The 20,628-nt window shown below is 44.6% G+C and overlaps 1 protein-coding gene across 1 annotated transcript; it reads left to right on the forward strand.

The window, feature by feature from the left end:
- Positions 1 to 354: 354 nt before the first annotated feature.
- On the forward strand, positions 355 to 19,221 carry LOC136609971 (ribonuclease H1-like). The gene is made up of 7 exons (XM_066589249.1): positions 355 to 500; positions 7,997 to 8,040; positions 10,898 to 10,997; positions 12,429 to 12,483; positions 17,326 to 17,410; positions 17,896 to 18,020; positions 18,897 to 19,221. Exons 1-7 carry the CDS (start codon positions 463 to 465, stop codon positions 18,972 to 18,974), a joined length of 525 nt encoding a protein of 174 aa, XP_066445346.1. The 5' UTR covers positions 355 to 462; the 3' UTR covers positions 18,975 to 19,221.
- Positions 19,222 to 20,628: the final 1,407 nt, after the last annotated feature.

Here is a 20,628-nt window from a genome sequence, read left to right on the forward strand (position 1 = left end):
TATTGCAACGCCTGTGGACAGGCAAAATGGTTGTGGAGACTCGGCGTAACTTAGGTGGGAATCAGAGTTGTTTTAATGTGTGGGATTCACTACCAGGCGGCCATTTCAGTACAAGCTTGTATTGGGGAAACTGGCTTCCTTTAGGGGTTCACCCCTCCCCCCAGGAGCAGCACCCTATGTTTCTGTGGAGCCCTCATGCCCCAGGTGTATTACTGTAAGACACTGCACCCACAGCCCACTCTCCAGCACGGTCTGCCCACCATTGTCGTCAGACTTGGGAGTGTATGATAATAATTAGGCAACTTCACTGAAAATGAAACTTAAGAGTGGAGTCCTCCCCCCCCACACCCCGCCCCGGCCACCCACTATAATAGAGCCCGCATCTGTAGGGGGGCAGCAGTACAGAGCCCTGCAGCAGACAGATAACCAGGTGTGAAGTGCTTCTCCTCACAACTCATCGCCATGTCCAGAGGCCGCCAGTCCGGAGCCTACAGGAGCTGGTGAGGAGCGGGCAGTGTGTGGGATGGCTGAAGGACTAATTGGTAGTCGAGTACAGAAGAGTATAAGGAGATTTCTCTTCATAGAAGTGACGGGAGGCCTTTTATTGTGAGACTGCGGCTGTTTGTAGATGAGGGAGAGGATGTATTACGTCAGACATTCTAAGTGCGCACTACAGAGGTTCCGCCATAGCTGAGGTGATTGTGGCGGGAAGCTGCGAGGCCCCGCCCACGCTGGGCAAACGGCGGGAAGAGAATGGCGCAGTTTACCTCATAGCTTATGGTTAGCTGTATAGAGAAAGGAGGCAACTCTGACATGGGGGAATAAGGATATGAATCCTTAATGTTTTATGGCTGGCCAAAGACAACACGTTTAGTAGCCACATTACAGAGGGAGGCGTGTTAGAGGGCACATACCTTATCAAAGATGGTGTGTGACAGGATTAGTAGGGAGCTCATTGCTGCTCCACATTGTGGCTGTTGTCAGTAATAGGAGCAGAAAAAAATTAATGTGCACCAAGTGCTTTTTTCGCCGCGCCCTTATGGCTCCTGCCAGGATAAGGCTGCTTCCACGCCTCCTGCCCACGGACGGAGCGGGATACGCCCGCGGTTTTACGCCGCGGGGATACGCAAAAAAGTCCTTGCTGGCAATCATGGAAAAAAGCGCTTTTTACTGCAGTCTTCATTAATACTATTTTAATGGAAACCTCCCGCTGCGGTACAATAGAGCGTGCCGTGAATCCCACATGTGAGGACTCAGCCATTGGGTTTAATAGAACCTGTGTTGTTCTGCCACGGGGAAGGCAGCATTAACCCTTAGGTCTCCTGTCCACTAGGAAATTCGGGCCCGCCCCGATTCTCCATGCAGAATCCCGCAGCGGGTCCCTCCTTTCCCGCGGACATGAGGCCTGAAAACTGATTTTTCTTACCTGTCCGGACGCAGCGTATCTTCTTTCCGTCGCGGCCGAATCTTCTTTCTTCGGCCCGGCGAATGGGCTTGGCATGCCGGAAGCGTGCCGCACCCATGCGCCGTGCACTCTTTATATTTTGGACTGCTCTCCTGCGCTGGAGAGCAGAAATTCAGCTGTGCATGTGCCGTGGATTCGGACGGCTTCCATGGGCTTCTATGGAAGCCTGCGGGGGAGCTGCAGAAAATGGAGCATGCTGCGGGAGATGTCCTAAACGTGCGATCGGTGCGGCAGGGAAAAAGGACATCCGTAGGTATTTACTTACCTGCAGGTGTCCAATGCATCCCTACGGGCGCAGAAAATGCGTGCGGGAGACCAGCGCGGTTTATGGAATTATAATTGTCCAGTGGACCTGAAATAAAATAAAAACAGAAAGGCTTCTCTTTACTTCTATTCTGATAGATTAGCTTTTTTTTCCCTTTTTGAATGGAAAATTACCGCTGCTGATTTTTTTTTGTCCCATTAAAAAAAATGGAAACCTAACACAATGGGAGCAAACTGAAGCCTTGCCGTACGCTTTCTGTTTAATGTGTTTTTTTTTTTTTTTTTTTAAAGCCAATTGAAATCAATGGGGAAATCCCCCCCCCCCCCCTTGTTTTATTTCCGTTTTTTTTTCTCCTCCAACAAAAGTTGCAGAGAGCCGGAAACCCAGAACTGCCCCGAACGCAGGGTGCCAGCAGCCGAAGGTTAAATGGCTTTGCATGTATTTAATACGGAGCTTGTAATGGCTACCTCTCTTTATAATCCACGTGTCCTACACAGCGCTACGCCAAAGTCTAAAAACCAGCAGTGAAATGGTTACATAAAGTTATATTATGGCATGACGAGATGGGGAGGAGGAGTGGGGTGAACTAGGCTGCATGAACATCTGCACTGGGGATTCTGCCTTCCTGCTCCCTGGTGGCCATAAGCAGGACCACTTACTGTACGAGCCCCTTGTATAATGCGCTGCCCCAGCCCTGCCAGCTCTGCTGTTCCTCTAGTTCTGCATGTCTGGGGGCGGAATCAACAACCGGAGGTGTGCGCGTTTCTCAAGGTTCTAGTGTAGTGTATGTACATGGGGTCTGGCTTTGCTTTTGATTCCCAGTCATTGTAGCAAGACTTGTATAAAAAGTCCCACTTTGACTCGAAGGAATGCTGCCTTTCAGTAGGTGGCACTGTGGAGGATTTATTCCATCTCCCTTATTTGCATATTACCCAGAGGAGCGTGCGTGGCCATTTGAGTCTCCTCACTTAGTTTATAGTATATAGTTGCTCTCCCTAAGGAGAAAAGAGCGTTTCTGACCCCTGTCCCTGGCCTCTCACTAGCAAAAGCCAGACTCCTACTGTACACTGATGATGGGCAATAACCTGGAAACAGCTGTATGTACATGGGATCTGGCTTTGCTTTTGATTCCCAGTCATTGTAGCAAGACTTGTATAAAAAGTCCCACTTTGACTCGAAGGAATGCTGCCTTTCAGTAGGTGGCACTGTGGAGGATTTATTCCATCTCCCTTATTTGCATATTACCCAGAGGAGCGTGCGTGGCCATTTGAGTCTCCTCACTTATTTATAGTATATAGTTGCTCTCCCTAAGGAGAAAAGAGCGTTTCTGACCCCTGTCCCTGGCCTCTCACTAGCAAAAGCCAGATGCCTACTGTACACTGATGATGGGCAATAACCCGGAAACAGCTGTATGTACATGGGGTCTGGCTTTGCTTTTGATTCCCAGACATTGTAGCAAGACTTGTATAAAAAGTCGGCCTTTGACTTGAAGGAATGCTGCCTTTCAATAGGTGGCACTGTGGAGGATTTATTCCATCTCCCTTATTTGCATATTACCCAGAGGAGCGTGCGTGGCCATTTGAGTCTCCTCACTTATTTATAGTATATAGTTGCTCTCCCTAAGGAGAAAAGAGCGTTTCTGACCCCTGTCCCTGGCCTCTCACTAGCAAAAGCCAGACTCCTACTGTACACTGATGATGGGCAATAACCCGGAAACAGCTGTATGTACATGCAGTCTGGCTTTGCTTTTGATTCCCAGTCATTGTAGCAAGACTTGTATAAAAAGTCCCACTTTGACTCGAAGGAATGCTGCCTTTCAGTAGGTGGCACTGTGGAGGATTTATTCCATCTCCCTTATTTGCATATTACCCAGAGGAGCGTGCGTGGCCATTTGAGTCTCCTCACTTATTTATAGTATATAGTTGCTCTCCCTAAGGAGAAAAGAGCGTTTCTGACCCCTGTCCCTGGCCTCTCACTAGCAAAAGCCAGATGCCTACTGTACACTGATGATGGGCAATAACCCGGAAACAGCTGTATGTACATGGGGTCTGGCTTTGCTTTTGATTCCCAGACATTGTAGCAAGACTTGTATAAAAAGTCGGCCTTTGACTTGAAGGAATGCTGCCTTTCAATAGGTGGCACTGTGGAGGATTTATTCCATCTCCCTTATTTGCATATTACCCAGAGGAGCGTGCGTGGCCATTTGAGTCTCCTCACTTATTTATAGTATATAGTTGCTCTCCCTAAGGAGAAAAGAGCGTTTCTGACCCCTGTCCCTGGCCTCTCACTAGCAAAAGCCAGACTCCTACTGTACACTGATGATGGGCAATAACCCGGAAACAGCTGTATGTACATGGAGTCTGGCTTTGCTTTTGATTCCCAGTCATTGTAGCAAGACTTGTATAAAAAGTCCCACTTTGACTCGAAGGAATGCTGCCTTTCAGTAGGTGGCACTGTGGAGGATTTATTCCATCTCCCTTATTCTCAAGGTTCTGGAACACTAGGCAAAAAAGCATGTTCCCACCACAGTGTCTCACTGAAGAGTAGGTTCATACGTAGTGGGAAATCATCAAAACTGCAGCAACAAATGTGTTAAAGCCCTTATTTTGACATAGTTTTTGATGCATTTCCATAGCAGATTTCACCCCTTCAAAACAGCACCATTTTCAACTAAGTGGAAGTGTGCCCTGTGATGTACCGATACTGGTAGATCCTCGCCTGTCGAGGTCAACTCGGAAAGGTGGCAAAGGGTATTTTCTGCCAAGCAGAGTTGATGAATATGCATTGACCTCTGTAACAGGAGGGGGCTTTGATGTCACTTGGTCATTCTGGGACCAGCAAGGAAACCCTTTGTTACAGGGGGATGTCAGCTGTTACCATATATCCCCCAACTATTTGTGTCCCATCCTGTGTGTTATGTACAATCCAGACATTGTGGCACCGAGCCCTGAGACACCATTATTATTCACAGAAGGAATTACAGGTCCTCTGATCGCTGCCAGACAGCGCTTATAATTCGGAACCGTAAGTGTACTTCTGGCCCATGGATTTACAGTGCGACAATGGTACTATTTAACCCCTTATTTGCTTTTTTGTTCTATTCTTTTTTTTCCTAGCGCCCCACTCTTAAAAAATTGTAACTCCTTTATTTATCCATCGATTTAGCTGTATGAGGGCTTGTTTTTTGCGGGACAGGTTGTATTTTTCAACAGTACTATATAATGTACTGAAAACCTTTCTAAAATTCTAAGTGGAGAGAAATGGAAAAAACGACTTTCCGCCATCTTTTTTGTGCTTCTTGTTTGTACGACGCTACGACTCACAAACTGCAACAAAAATGACATACGTTTATTCTATGGGTCAGTACGATTACTACGATACCAAACTTATGTAGGTTTTTTTTTTGGTTTTTTTTTGCTGTACTACTGATATTTTTTTTAAAGATATTTAATTTTTTTTAAATTATTTTCTGTCCATCTTCTGCGCACAATAACTTTTTTTATTTTTCCGTCAACATAGTTGTGTGGGGGCTCATTTTGTGCAGTACATCCTTTGCTTTCTATGGGTACCTTTTTTTTTTTTTTTTTAAATACATACGACTTTTTGATCGCTTTTTAATACATTTTTTTTCTTGGAGACCAGAGTGACCAAAAAAGCGCATTTCCGGTAATTACCTTTTTTTTCTTTTTTTCACCATGCAGGGTAAATAGCGCGTTCCTTTGATAGATCGGACTTTTACGGATGCTGCGATACCAAATATGTATTTTTGTTTTTATTATTTAGATTTCTTTTATTGTCAATTTTGCAAAAGGGTTTTCTTTTTAAACTTTTATTACTTTAAAAAAAAAAAAAAAAAATTTTTAATAATTAGTAAAACTTTATTCTTATTTTTGCTTTTCTTTTAAGCCCCCTAGGGGACGAGAACATGTGGCACTTTGATCGCTCCTGCAGTATGACGTAATACCATAGCATTATATCATACTGCGATCTGACAGGCATTCTAACAAGCCACCCCATGGGGATGGCTTGATGGGCATTCTGCTAAGACAGCCCTGGGGCCTTTCAGGTCTCATCGCGGGGTGGCCTTACAGGACCCCCGAACATCGTTAGGGAAGTTTAAATGCTGCTGTCAACTGCCACGATCGGCTGCATGGCTTGTCGAGGCTGTTGCCCACGGGTGTCAGCCGTATGAAACAGCTGACACCCGCAATGTATGGAGTGTGATGGCAGCGCAATTGCCCTCCATACACATCCTGCAGCTGCAGGAGGTAAAAACACTATGGGGCCGTCGCTAAGGGGTTAATGTACTATAGAATGTCCTAAAGAACTTTTTAAAAATTCTAAGTGGAGTGAAATGGAAAATATGCTTTTTTGGTTTTGTTATTTAGATTCTTTTATTATAAAATATGGCACTTTTTTAATGATAATAAAACTTTTTTAGACTAATTTTTATAGATTTTTTTTTTTTGCCCCCATAGGGGGGGGGGGGGGGGGCAAGAATGTGGGATGCTTTGATCTCTCATAGTTATGCCATTACATCATACCATGATCTGACAGGCAATCTATGAAACCACCCCGCAGGCATGGCTTGATAGGCAACCTGCCATGGCGGCCCTGGGGCCTTTCAGAAGGCCACTGGCTTGCATGGCAACCACACGGCAACCTGCGATCTTATCATAGGGAGCAGTGCGTGACCCCCGACATCGACCGGGGCATTTAATTGCTGCTGTCAGCATCCTGTAGCGTTAAGGGGTTAACTATATGTGGGAAAGGGTTAACTATATATGTGGGAAAGATAGGGCAGGACCTATCTTACCTCTTCTTTTTTTTTTTTTTTTTTTTTTCAAACTCTTGCGCTAAAGTTTGAACGGCTGGCAAAAAAAAAAATTGTTAAACTCATTCATGTGCAACTACACTCCGTACTGTTGAACATATACGTCTGCAATCGCCTTTAAGGTACATTCACACGGGCGTATGCCTATTTCGGTCCGTGATTACGCAAAATATTCACGGGCCAAATTATATTTTATATATATATTTTTTTTTTCCTTTCACACGATTTTCATGCAACTGTGAATGAACCCAATGGAAAAAATACACACTTAATATGCTGCGCATTTATGCTCTTGTGCATGAGCCTCTAGTGTGACAAGTGCAGTCTGATTGCAGTCCATTCATGAGTTTAATGCAAAGTCACGTTCAAATGCAGTGGTTTTTGTAAAATCATGTCCTTTGTGTTCATCACTGCAACAGAACCATAATTTACCTGCATCATGTTAATAGACCCTCACAAAATTTCATTCACGTGTTCCAGAAAAAGTCCATTGCATGCCCCGTGTGTTGTGGATTTTATCACTTGCAACGCAAACCACTTTGCAGACCCTTTCCATCCCTTCTGTAGGATATTTTTCTTGACATGTTTAAACTATGGCAAAAGGAGTACATGTACTCCCTCTGGTGGCATGACATTTACTGCCTACTTCTTTGACAGCTTATGCTGTCTTTTCCCCCCGAATTCGTGTTTTCCCGAAAATAAGCCTTAGCTGCATTAAATAATTAAACAAAAGGCTATAAATTACCTAGTAGGCTCGGTCCGCGTCCCTCTCATTGCTGTCCTGAGCTCCAGCGTGCTTACTGCAGTCCTCGGCTGCCTAAAGAGGATCACTTCCTGGTTATGGAATTCACAAATCCCACCTCTAGGAAGCAATTGCTCTGATTGGCTAAGCAGCACTCGAGAACCAATGTGATGGCTGTGATTGGTTCTTGAGAACTGCTCAGTTAAATCAATGTAGTGCTCGTTGAACCAATCATATCATCATGATTTATGATTTTTTTTTTTTTAAATTCTTTACTAGTCACCGCTGAGACCCCCACCAATTTAGAATGGAGGTCCTGTGTCCCCAGTAATCCTCACTGCCGGTTAGTCCCCCACCGATCAGCAAGTTTATCCCCTTTTAAAGGGTATCTTTGAAAAATGCAAGTCCGTGCACAAAAAAAAAAACAAGCCTTCCTGTGAAATTTAAAGTTCCGTGTTTTTTTGTTTTTTTTTTGTTTTTTTTTTTTTTAAAGCTGGGAGGAAAAATTAAAAGTGAAGAAAACGAACATATTTTGGTTAATTTTCTATGGTATACTGGGGCAATTAAAGCTAGTCTTCCAGTCTGGGAAAGAAGACTACTGATTTTCTGAGACAGGATTTGTACAAAAAGCTGAATATATGGTCAAACTGTCGATGAGACTTGTTTTTAACATTGCGTTTGCTCTTGCAGGGAACGCGGGGACTACTCTTCATCTGGAAGATACGGAGGACAAGGTACGGAAGTGAACTATAAGCTGTATTCCTGGTGGTATTGTAGCAGGAGAGCTTTAGGAAAGTCCTTCCTGATCATTCAACCTAAACGCAGTCCATAGCTCATAAACGGAGCAGTAAAGGTGGCCATACACAGAGATTTGTTGGCCGAAATTACCAAATTCATACTTCTCTCTGGCAGTCATTCACTGTAAGGCCAGCTGCACATGGAAGGGTCGGATTCCAACTGCGGCTGGCAACTCTCACGTACCTGCTTTCTCCTGTATTGCGGATGACCGCGGACACTCGCCGTCTGTCATGCACAGTACAGGTTTTTAAAAAAACGTTCTTTTTCCTGCACCATCGCTAGGCGATGACCCAGGTACCCGTGGCCAATCCGCAATGTTAATTGCTGATGGGCCTCGGGTCGGATGGCTTCCGTTGACTTCAATGGAAGCTGTCCATGCGGAGTCTGCACAACAATAGAGCATGCTATGATTTTAAATCCCCTCGTGCAAATCGCAATTGCTACCTTCTCATGTGAGTGGGTATGCGAATGTTCTACTCATCCAATGTTTGCGGAATACTGTGGATCGTCCGCGCGGGTGACTATCGCGGACCCCGCAATTCAAATCCGATCATGTGCAGCCGGCTTAAGGTCTCCAACAGTTTACTATGGCCAACGAATCCATGAACAATGAAATGTCAGTTAGTAAAAATGCCATGTGTATGAGCCATTACTATTCAACCTATGATGAGAAGCCATTTGTGCTCCATAGCTTCTCTGCTTCAATGATTAGGTCAAGTATGGCAGAACATTTCATGGCAATTTGGCAGGCAAATTCTACTTGGTGGGCTTTGCTCTAAATTGTGCCGCAGATCTCACTACTTGCACATTGAAGGGGTTAAAATCCACTCCAGGAATCTACATGCTGTGGATTTAAAACTCTGCACTGCAGATTAATTTCCATGCGCAAATTTTCCTCACTGTGTTGCATGAGATTTGTTGAGATCTCATCTATATGCCTTGCACTGGGATCCACTGTGGATATTCCTGCTCACAAATCCACATAGAAAAGCCACAGAATTTCTGGTACTTTTGAACATACCATAATGTGGAGTGAATTGAAGGCTAATGTCGGACATTTAGGAATTAAGGAGCTTAACGGGGCGGATTGCCTGCTTACTGTATCTGAAAAAGTCCTGTTGGGGCTACTACTCTGTGCGTTGGCGGCTGTCTGTGACAACTTAATTACATTCGGCTGGCCATGTGTACAAGAAGCCATTGTGGCTTGCCTGCCCAACACTGACGTGTGACTGTTACTACAGACACTCACACACAAGGGGCGGGAGGAGCCTGGTACAGGGGTGGGCTAGCAGGTACAGTTGAGCTGCGGCTTCTTGAGAGCCACTATTGAGATCAGCCGAGTCTGAGCCAGCGAGTCCCCTCATTGGCCTAATCCCGCCTCCAGGTCATGCTGATCATGTGACCCGCTGCATTTGCAAAATTCTCGTCTACACGGGGCGGCTAATCAGTCACGGCAAAGCTGGGTGGAATCGGCATTGCGACACAGATTTGGAATATGCAGCATGTCAATATATTTATTTTTTTTCGCGCTGCGGCCTTGCTCCCCTTTATGGGGAGAGAAAGCCGCAGCAGAATGTCAGTGGCCGAATGCCGCGGGCTTTGAAGCTGCGCTTCCCACGGGTTTTTTTCGGTGCGGCCAAACCGCTGGAAATCCGCTCGTGTGAACCCAGCCAAGGGTATGTTCACACGCCGGAATTCACCATGTGTTTTTTTTTTTGTTTTTTTTTTCCCCCCTGTGAATTTGCACGTAGATTTAGCCCTGTCAATGGGCAAAATCTACACACAGAATTCCGACACACTTCCGCACCGATGGTTGCATGGTAAGGCTGGCCTTTCAAACCAAGTAGCGGCGGCCGCACTACCTAAGTAGCGAAGTGCACCTCCTCAATTAACGTAGCGCTCTAGTCATCATGGTTGGCGCTGCTACATTGGTACAACATGGGGCTACTTTTAGATCTTTTCCAGGGTCACTTTAAGTTCCCAATTAAAAGAAAGTGCAGCGCTGGCTCCAGAGGTGTAAACTTAGAAGAACTCCAGAATGGAGGGGACTTACCTGGTGTTATGGGCCTACCCAAAATAACACCAGGCCACCACATCCGAAGTCCAAGGTAACTTGTCAATTCTTTGAGTGACCGAATTGCGCAGACCAAATACACGCATGTGAACAAACCCATTGAAATCGATGGGATATATTTTGTGCGTGTTGCGTGCGCAAACACACCTGTGTGACACAGGCCTACGGGTACAAATGCATTTGGCAGTGGCCAAAAACCGAATGATTTTCAAATTAATTGTTAATGGTCATGAGATTTCTTTTCACAAAACTGTAGCAGTAGTATTCAGTGCTCTAACTATTGGCACTGCTTGTAGCTGCAGCAGGGACCATGTGTACCCTAATAAATGAGTATGACCTGCCCTCCATTGCAAATGTTACAAAAAAAGTTACTTGATGAAACCGTTGGACAAGGCTCGAATGCTCCAGGTTGGCAAATAGTTTCATTCTTTTATTGCTACTATTGCTGCTGTACACTGATGATCAGGCTGCGAATCTGAAGGATTCACATTTTACTCTTGGCTAATTGTTTAATTTTTATTTTTTTTGCATTGAAAAACTGTCAAAAAATACAACAAAAAAAAAGCATAAATCCTGTGAATGCCTTGTATGAATACACCCTAATAAAACAGCTATGGTACGGAACACAAATGGTTACATATGTAAATGGGAGTTTTTGTATAAATAATAGATCAGGAAATCTATTATGCGTCCTAATAAGACAGATTTCCCCTTTACAGGAAAAGCAGTAGACGTCTATACTGATGGATGCTGTCTTCGCAATGGGAGATCTGATCCACAAGCTGGATATGGCACGTACTGGGGTCCTAATCATCACCTGTAAGTAACTTATGTCTTAGTTTTTTCACATTAAGGGCTTATTCAGATGTGCATATATAGACTGGGTTTTCACGCTGTCCCACCCACTCACCAGCTCTCTGTTTCTCTCCTCTCCTCCAAGCAGTTTGCAATGGGAGTGGGTGGGATGGGGGTGGAGCTAATCTCCAGCCCCCTCCCTGCCCTTTGTCCATAGCCAGCAATGGGAGTGGGTGGGACAGAGCAGAGCTTGGCTCCGCCCCCTCCCACTGCAAACGCAGGACTGGAGGAGAGAGGCAGAGAGCCAGTGAGGGGGAGGGAAGGGGGAAACTGCTTAGATGGAAGCGTATATCGGCCGGCCATGAAAGCACCAGCCGATATACACTCGTGGGATTAAGCCCTAATGCTTGATTTCTGAATTATTTTTTTTTTTTAATGGATTGAAATGGAAAGAAAGCATAATAAGACCTCTGTCAGACACATATTGAGGCCTATTTACTACTTCAACTGAGGCAGAACTTTGGTGGAAAAAAAGTTGCAATTTTGGTACAAATGCTAAAATTGAGACATCAGGCAGTTGCGCCATGCTGTCACTTTTTTAGAAAGTAGGTATGGCTTGGCTGTAGGGAGCATGGCTGTGTGCAGTCTGTCATAATTACTATAAACCGACTCGGGTTATAGCAAAAACCTACACCAGCAAGATGCAGCTTAGGATGCAGGTTAATCTGCTCTTGCTGCAGATTTCTGCTCGTCATGTATACATGCATATTTTGGAGCAGAATCTTCAGGGCGGCTGCATAAGAGCGTTTGCACAAATACACTAACCGCATTGTATTTGCGCATGAATACGGTTTGGAGAGGGCAATAATCAGCGGGTTGCAACATACTGTAATTTTTGTGCTCGCTGGGCCAGTTAACACGCGCGCTTGTCACGCCCTTTCCGTGGAATTGAATGTCGACTAAAGCTTAATAAGGGCCAGCTGTCCTTACTGCATTTTGCATAGTGTTTCATCCTGCCACTTGTGTATTTGTGCACCTGCCATAGACTTCTGTGGTAGATTCGCTGCGCAAAACACAGAAGGCTAAAAGCGAATTGGAGTCGTGCAAACAGCAAAGTGCAGCCAGTATGGCTATTTCTCTATACCTATGGGTATTCCCACCTCAAACATTTTATAAGCCTGTGTAAAAAAAAAAAAAAAAAACAAAGGGGGGAAAAAAAAAAGCCTATTAGTGTTACTGATCAGTAAAAGTAATGAAATATGGATGCAGCTTCATTTGTAATTGCGGATGCTTACCAATATTTTCATGTAAGAGGCTTAAAATTATGAAATCAGATTGCAGAAACACTCTTTTTCTTCCTTTGCACAACCATATGAAATAGTTATGAATTTATTTTATTTTTTTTCTTAATTCATAAAATTTTATATTGATGTGTATGCAAACTTGCTTTTGCAGAAATACATCAGGAAGACTGGAAGGGAGATCTACCAATCAGAGGGCAGAAATTGAGGTAACCATATTTTACGCACTTGACACTGAATATGTTGAGGCTCAGAAAATTTGCTAAAAATTAAAATCTTTGTGTTTTTAAACACCTATGAGTAATGTACTGGTCAGTGGGAGCAGAGCTTGTCTTCCCCCTCCACCCCCCAAGTTTAGGACTAGCTCAGTTTGTTCTGCAGGAAAAGGACAAAAGGACATAGCAGTTTTGGACGAACCAAGCTAGTTCTACTTTGAATGGCTGCAGCTCCGGTTCTATCGGCGATTCGGACATGCTTTTGGAATCATTTTAAAGCCAAGGTTCCATTCTAGTGTAACTGTCAGGGTATTTCCTCATGGGGTGGAAATGCTACAGACTTTCTGTACGGGAAAGTCACAGCATTTGCAGTGTTGCCTATGTGGACGGGGTTTAAAAAATCTCGACCACATGATGCAGAAAAATTCTGCCCGAAATCTGAAGCTGAATGGAAATGTGGGTGTAGAGTTTAATTCCATAGCATGCCAACTATGCTGCGCATTTTCAGTGCAGATTCCCCCTCTTCAAATGAAGGAGCGAGCTGTACACTAAAATACTCACCAAGTGATGCAGATTTTTCACTGTGGAAAATTAACAGTATTTGAGCCCTGTGGGCATTTATCCTCCTGGCATAAAACTTGATCTGTCACAAATTTTGTTTGGTGGGGATCTGGGTGCAGTGACCTAAGTGATTGCATAATTGAAGAAGCATAAACACTGACTCGGGGCTTATTTAGGCGTCCGTATATCGGACGGGTTTTCACGCCCGGCCGATATATGGTGTTCCTCTATGCAGGGGGAGGATGCTGGAAGGGCCGGGAACAATGCACTGTGCTCCCTCCCCTCGCCACTATGTGCAATGTGAGGGTGCTGGATGGGGGTGGAGCCAAGTTCTGGAACTTAGCTCTGCCCCATACCGCCCCTCCCGTTGCAAATAGTGGCAAGGGGCGGAGAGGGGGCAGGAGCTTAGTGCACTGCTCCCAGGCCCTTCCAGCATCCTCCCCCTGCAGAGAGGGACACCGTATATCGGCCAGGCGTGAATATCCGGCGGATGTGTGACTAAGCCCTTGAGTACTGTTTCCCTTAGTTTTTCATTGGCTTCTCAGAGAGCAAAATAAGCACTATATAGACAAAGGACCCCTGTCCATGGGCGTTGCGGTATCCACCGCCCGGAAACAGGAGCCGACGCCAAATCTGCGCCGGTCAGCTCTATCTGATAGATAGGCTGACTGCGGAGAATCGGGGCGCTTTGCAGCATGCTGCGAATTGCCCGCCGCGAGCGGAGAATCACAATGATTCTCTTCTCGTGGACAGTGTGCCGGCGCTTTCCATAGCAATGCTATGGACAGCTTCAGAGGGCGTTTCCCCGGTGGTTTACCGCCGGCGAAATCACGCCCTTTGACAGGCACCCTTAGACTTTCTATGCTTAGACAGGCAACCTAGACTTTCTAACCCTTACACCACTCTGCCTGAGGGGAGCCTATCACAACCGATGGAGTACAGCGCTTACCTCAGTGCTTCTGCCTCTTCATTTTAATGATTTGTGGGGCCATGACTCTTTTCTACACTGTCCCTCTGTGATATCCACGATGATGTGACATAATCATAGATATTGTGTTACAGGAGGCCTGCAGTGTTAGGACGAGTCCCATTTAGTAATGCAACAGGTGTATTTGAAACCTTTGCACCTTTTTTCATTTCCCCTTTTGACATTAACCTCCCAACAGTCACATTAAATATGTAAAAAAAAAAACGCCAAAAATGTAAATTTTTTTTTTTTTTTTTTAAATTGTAAATTTTTAATCTGTCTCTTATAAATATATTTACCGCAGAAAGCAGTTGCCTTAAGTGACATAACTAATTTTAGCCTTAAAGGGGTTTTCCCACTAACAAAAATTGCCAAATTAGTACTGGAACCACATTTACTATACACAGTAATACAAATTATTGCACAGTCTTGTAAATATCCTTCTTTTTGTCCACCTTCAGCATCCCCAGAGTTTCTGCTTCCTTGTCTTTACTTATTTAGCAGCGTTCAGACCCAATGGCTATCCTTGTGATCACTCTTTTACTCCAGACTCCACTTATTACAGTCTTCTGTGGGTTCCTTTGATTTCAGTGGAGCCCATACAAACGTATAGGCTGTAAGTGGAAAGTCTCAGGATTCCAAAACGCAAAGCTGAGCTATGAGCATGCACCAAGCTGAAGGAGTGCGCATGCTCAACCTTTCGATAGGACTGCAGAATGCAGCCTATTGTTCTCTATGGGCGATGTATTTACGCGCCGTTGCAAAGCGACAGCGTGGGGAATTTAAACAAAAAAACAGGACGGCCGCGTATGTGAGATACACGGCGATTGGTGGACTCGCCAGTGGCTCCACAGCAGTAAAACACTGGTTTCCTCATGCAGACTTTTACGCATACGGTCTTGTGAGCTGAATCTTATTAAGGGCATTTAAGAAACACTACATCATTTCTCCATTGTATTCCAGCAGTCATAATAATTTTTATGTTTTGGTCCGTGTAGCTGTATGAGACCTTGTATTTTGCAGAAGGAGTTCAGTTTTTTTTATAAAAACTGATAAGACTCCCATATGTGACAATAGAAGAGCAAATATGCTTTCTGATTGACGGGGAGCTGGTAAGATGAAGAAAGGTTCATGTTCCCCCTTTCCTGGGACAGGGGGACATACAAAAGAATCATAAATCTTCTATACTGCCTGCTTCTCCTACCTCTCCCCTCCCTTTTCGGTCGTGGGCCTTTTGAGCTTTTCTTTCTATTTTCGGTTCTTCCTCCACACTATACAAAATCGTAACTTTCTGATTTACTCATCAACATAGATGTCTGAGGGCTTGTTTTTTTGCGGGATGAGTTGTATTTTTAATGATACTAAGTAATGGACCGTATAATTTACTGAAACTTTACAAAAATTCTAAATAGGGGAGGGGGGCAGCACAATTCCGCCATCTTTGGGGTATCTTGTTTCGATGGCATACACACTGCAGTAAAAATGACACCATAACTTTATTCTATGGGTCAGTACAATTACTATGATTCCAAATGTATAGTTACTTTTTTTTTGTTTGTTTGCTGTGCTAATTTTAAAATATAAAATCTTTGGAAAAAGTTTCTGATGACATAATCTGGGAGCCATAATGTTTTTATTTTTACGTCCCGTTGTGTGAAGGCTCATTATTTGGGGGGGGGGGGGGGGAGAGCGTCCTGTAGTTTCTATTGCTATTGTTTTCGAGTACATGCAACCTTGAAGACTTATTAATCACATTTTTATTTTTTTTCTTAGCAACAGTGACCAAAAAAGCTCAAATCTAGCTTTTTTTCCCTTGTGACGACGATTACTGTACTGGGCAAATAACACTTTACTTTGATTGGATTTTTATGGATACAGCTATGCCAAATATTTTTTGGGGGGTTCTTTACTTAGACTTTTTTTTTTTTTTTTAAATCTGATTTTTAAATTTTTACTCCACAGGGGACAAGAACTTGCGATGATTTTGATTGTTCCTGCAGTATAATGTAATACCTTAGTACTACATTATACCGCTATATGGTATGGCTTGATAAGCAATCTGCAATGGCAGCCCTGGGGGCTTTCCGAAAGTCCCTGGTGTGCCATGGCAACCATAGAGTAACTTGCAATTTCAACGTTTGGGGCCGTTCGGGATCCCCAAACATCGATTGGGCGTTTAAATGCTGCTGTCAAAATTGACTATGCCACTTAAGGGTTAATGGTTTTAAACAGCAGTGGTGCCGATCTCTGAGCTGTTTCGGGCAGGTGTCCGCAGTAAGAAACAGACGGTATCTGCATTGTATAGAGTTGGATCGACCCGAGCCTCCATGATGCAAATGTACATCTTGGAGCATTAAGGGCTTAAAAACAAGAATCTTGGCTTAAAATGCCAAAAGCCTGTCCTCAGCGCTGATGGCACTGGAACTACATCCCCTTGAAGTTGGACGAGCTCTGTTCGTCCTAAACTGTAATGTCTTTTTTTGCCTGCTGAATTAACAGGGCTCCTCCTTAACTACAGGGAGGTTAATAATTGGGGAAGTACAGACATATCACATCTCTGGAAGTCTGGGTTCACACAGCCGAGAATCTCACGCGAGACTAATAAAATGCATGAGAACATGAACTCCATTCTTTTGAATGGACTTGTATACATGAGAGGAAAAAAAATCGCTGCATGTCCTAACTTTTCACATTCATTGGAACACACCGCCCATTGTTTTCAATGGGACAGTAAAACACATCGTACTCTGCAATATGCACGCGAGTGTGATACGAGGTTTCCCATTGAGAATAAAGGGGTAATACTTGCTGATCCTCTAACGCGCCTCAAAGCTGCACTGAAAGATTCCTACTTCATAGAACTCATGGGAAGGTATTTTTCCAGAAAAATGCCATGCATCTGCGTAAAAACGCACATTGCCGAGCATGATATCGGGCCGTGCGTAGGTAGCCTAAGTCGCTTAATGCAAAGACTTGATGAAATATGCAAAAAAATACGTCTTGTCAAAGTGAACAAGCTTAGGGCTTAGTCACACGGGCGCATCGGCCGATGCACCTGTGTGACTGAGCCCTTACTGCACGAAGAAGACGGCTGCACTTCATGACAGACGACTCCCCGCAGCACCGAAAAAAGAACACATGACTGGCAATTGAGCCGGTCACATGTTCGTTCTTCCGGCAGTGCGGAGATTCGTCCGCATCTGCAGTGCGGCCGTCTTTTAGTGCAGTAACACGGGCGCCGATGCGCTGTGTGACTAAGCCCTCAAATGGATCAGCAATAAAACTTGTATTACTCTTCCCTTCATTAGGCGGCCTCCAAAGCAGTGGAACAAGCCCGTGCTAACAATATTCCCAGGGTTCGTATTCATACTGACAGCGAGTACACTGTGAGGGGTAAGTAGGTAGACGTCTGAATGTTTTATATCGGAGTGGCTGTGTAGAAGCGGATAATTCTGTAGTAAAACACTGCACAGTCATCCCTACCATACAAGTGCCATTCCTCATCCATAGTCCTTGCCAGCTGCCCCAGTAATTACTGCTCATAGAGGTCAGCACGTTGTTGGGGGGACCATTTCCATTCTTCTATCTTAGGACCCTGATGAAAAGTTCTGATGTTCGTATATCACTGTATACACTAGCATAAGTATCTATGTTAATAAACGATTATAGCGTGTTCTATGTTTTACAGTGGTCCGCTGTATAGGAAGCTTCATTCTACTGTGCTTTCTTGTACAGCTAAAAGGGTATACTGATCCGTACCACTTGGCCGCTGTCTGGTCAATGGAGGCCTATAGACACATTTGCTTGAAAGTTCCCAATGTGTGCAGAAGAAAGGTGACCTAGGTCCTTTAACTGTCCAATGTATTTGTATAATTTAGGTATGACCGAATGGATGCCAAGATGGAAAGAAAATGGCTGGAAAACCTACGACGGTGGAGATGTGGTCAATAAGAGTGCATTTCAGAAGCTTGATAGGCTGTGTGACGGCATGGATGTTGAATTTGTAAGTTCCAGCTTTGTCATATTCTGTGTTCCCTAACAGATATTATCACCGGACAGCCCCTGGGCTCTCACACTTTATGCAGCGTACCGCGCTGTAGTGCATTGTGTACTTGCTACATACTCAGAATCCGCATGCGCGGTCTTGGTATTTATGCGTGCGTAATATGCCCCAAGATAGTGCATGCATTTCATGCGTCCTATAACGCACAGTTGATCGTAAAGTTTGTCGCCGCATATTACACACGCAAAACCCATAATATGTAGTTTTTTAAAAAAAAACCGCTCGTAAGCTCCCTTAGTATTCTTTCTAAGAGCTTCAGATGGGCGTATGCGCAAATGTGCACGTTTCAGCGCAATATATTTGCTATGAATGAGGTAGATTTGCGTTTATACCGTTTATAAACTACCACGCCCTGATTTAAAAAGACTATTTAGCCTAATGAGGTCCAGATGTGTTCTTTTTCACTGAATCGTGTTGTGTATTGCGCATTTCTGTTCGTGTTGAGCGTGCGTTTGTGCAGCACCCATAGACGTCTATGGGGATCTTTGGCACATAAATGCACACAAAATAATTATACGTGCGAAAAACACGCATGCAAAATACGGAATATGGGAACTAACCTATTAATATCTCTACTGCACGTGCAATTTTTGCATGCACAAATATGCCCATCTGAAGGAGCCATAACGGCGACTCTATAGGGGACATCTAAAAATCGCTCAAGGAAAACTTGTCACTTGATCTTATGCTGTGCTTCGGGGTCACGTGTCATTTTCCTTCCAAGGAAGCGCCAATCCTGAAAAAGCTTCAAGGTATTTAAATCACAGGCCTTTGTATGCTGTATAATGCAGGTAACGACTTTCTTGTTTTCCACAGAAACATGTGCCCGGACACAGTGGCAATATGGGAAATGAGATGGCAGACCAGCTGGCAAGGAGTGGGGCAAGAAAATAAGCTGCTGGCTTTCATCCGCTGCAGTACAAGAGTTTGATATCAGTTGTTTTTGTTAAGGTTGATAGAATAATAACAATACTGTGCTGGAGGTTGATATTACAAAGACGCATTGTTTCATGTTCACAGGCTTCGGAAAGATTTGTGTGAGCAGCCATAGCATTTACGGAAAATAAATAATTGGCTGGGGGTTTCCTCTCTAACGTTTTTTTATAATGTTGATTTTAATAAATCTTACGATTTCAAAGTGCATGACGTGTGGGGATTCCCTTGTAATATTGTTCCACTGTGAAATATAAAGAAATGACCATGCAACTGGAAAAATACACGGAGAGGTTGGATGATGACCCCACTACATTTACGGTAGTCATGGAGCTCCGGCAAACGCAATGGTTCCTGTGTACCGATGATCAGAGTGGATTGAACTCCCACTGATCACACATTGATGGCTTACTCTAAGTATGGACCATCTATGTAAGTTATATGTGTCACAAAATAGTAATAAAGACTGCAGTAAGGCTGCCTGCACACGAGCGGAAATTCCGCGGCGGGATTTCCCGCGGAATTTCCGCTGCTGGAAGCCTGCATAGGATTGTGTTAACCAACGCAATCCTATGCAGATGGCCGTGCGAAATATTGCACGGCAAACAAATCACGAGCCCCGCACAGAAATGTCACTCACCCGCCGCCAGCTCTGGTCTGCGCATGCGCCGGCTGCCCGGCAAGCCGCCACATCAAACAGCTGGAGCCGGCAGGCGCAGATGAGTACGCGCTGGTCACTGCAGGCGCTCGGGTCGGGTCCCGCCCGTCTGCAGGCGGCCTAAGGCTGCCTGTCCACAGCCGAGGCGGAATATCGCTAGCAATATTCCGCCACGGGGAAGGAGGGGGGAGAACTGACACGTCTCCACAGTGAGCCTATTAGATTGGCATCATGGCAAATCGCAGCATTCCACAATTTGAATCCGGCGAGCGGAGAATCGCTATGATTCTCCTCTCATGGAAGTCGGGCTTTGCTTTCCATAGTTGGCCTATGGAAAGCGTGTCATGCAAGGTCCGTGGGCGATTTATCACCGCGGATCTCGCAATGACAACTCACCCGTGGACAGCCAGCTACGATATTCAGAGCTTCAATGACCAACATTTAGTGTTTGAAGGACTTCTGATGCATTTCCTATACTTCACGTGGTTTGACCAAGAGGGATTTGGCATCCCAACCAGGGTTGGAGACAGTTATGTTGGTCCTAGCTTGTGTTAGCGACTGATGTGTCCTAAGGAGTATAGGAAAGGGGCTTCCTCTGTCAACCCATCAGTTCTTAGCAGACCTATTTTGGTAAAAATGATGTTTGACAATGGCAGGCATAGGTCGAACAAAGCACCCATCTCTGCCATAAGGATTTGCCTATTGGGCATGGTTATAGGTATGGCCTAACACACAGTAATGCCTCTAACTAACTTAAAGCAGCATTGGATCCCCAGCCCACCAGAGTATTTTGAGGAATTTGCCGCTGTCTGTTAATCCACGGACAGCACACAGCCCCATTATAGGCCCATGAGGACATGAACACTGACATTGTTTTACGCGGACTGATGGTCCATTTGAAAAAAGAAACTTATCTAATGTTAATTCTTGTTTGCATCACAGACGAGAAACGGGACG

This window comes from Eleutherodactylus coqui, chromosome 1, assembly GCF_035609145.1.
Source record: "Eleutherodactylus coqui strain aEleCoq1 chromosome 1, aEleCoq1.hap1, whole genome shotgun sequence".
Lineage (NCBI taxonomy): Eukaryota > Metazoa > Chordata > Amphibia > Anura > Eleutherodactylidae > Eleutherodactylus > Eleutherodactylus coqui.

Excerpts from the sequence above, each read along its gene's own strand:
- LOC136609971 (XM_066589249.1), top strand. The coding sequence starts at position 463 with ATGTCCAGAGGCCGCCAGTCCGGAGCCTACAGGAGCTG. Across the intron at positions 501-7,996 it reads TCCGGAGCCTACAGGAGCTG|GGAACGCGGGGACTACTCTT; the intron begins GTGAGGAGCGGG and ends TTGCTCTTGCAG. Across the intron at positions 12,484-17,325 it reads ATCAGAGGGCAGAAATTGAG|GCGGCCTCCAAAGCAGTGGA; the intron begins GTAACCATATTT and ends TCCCTTCATTAG.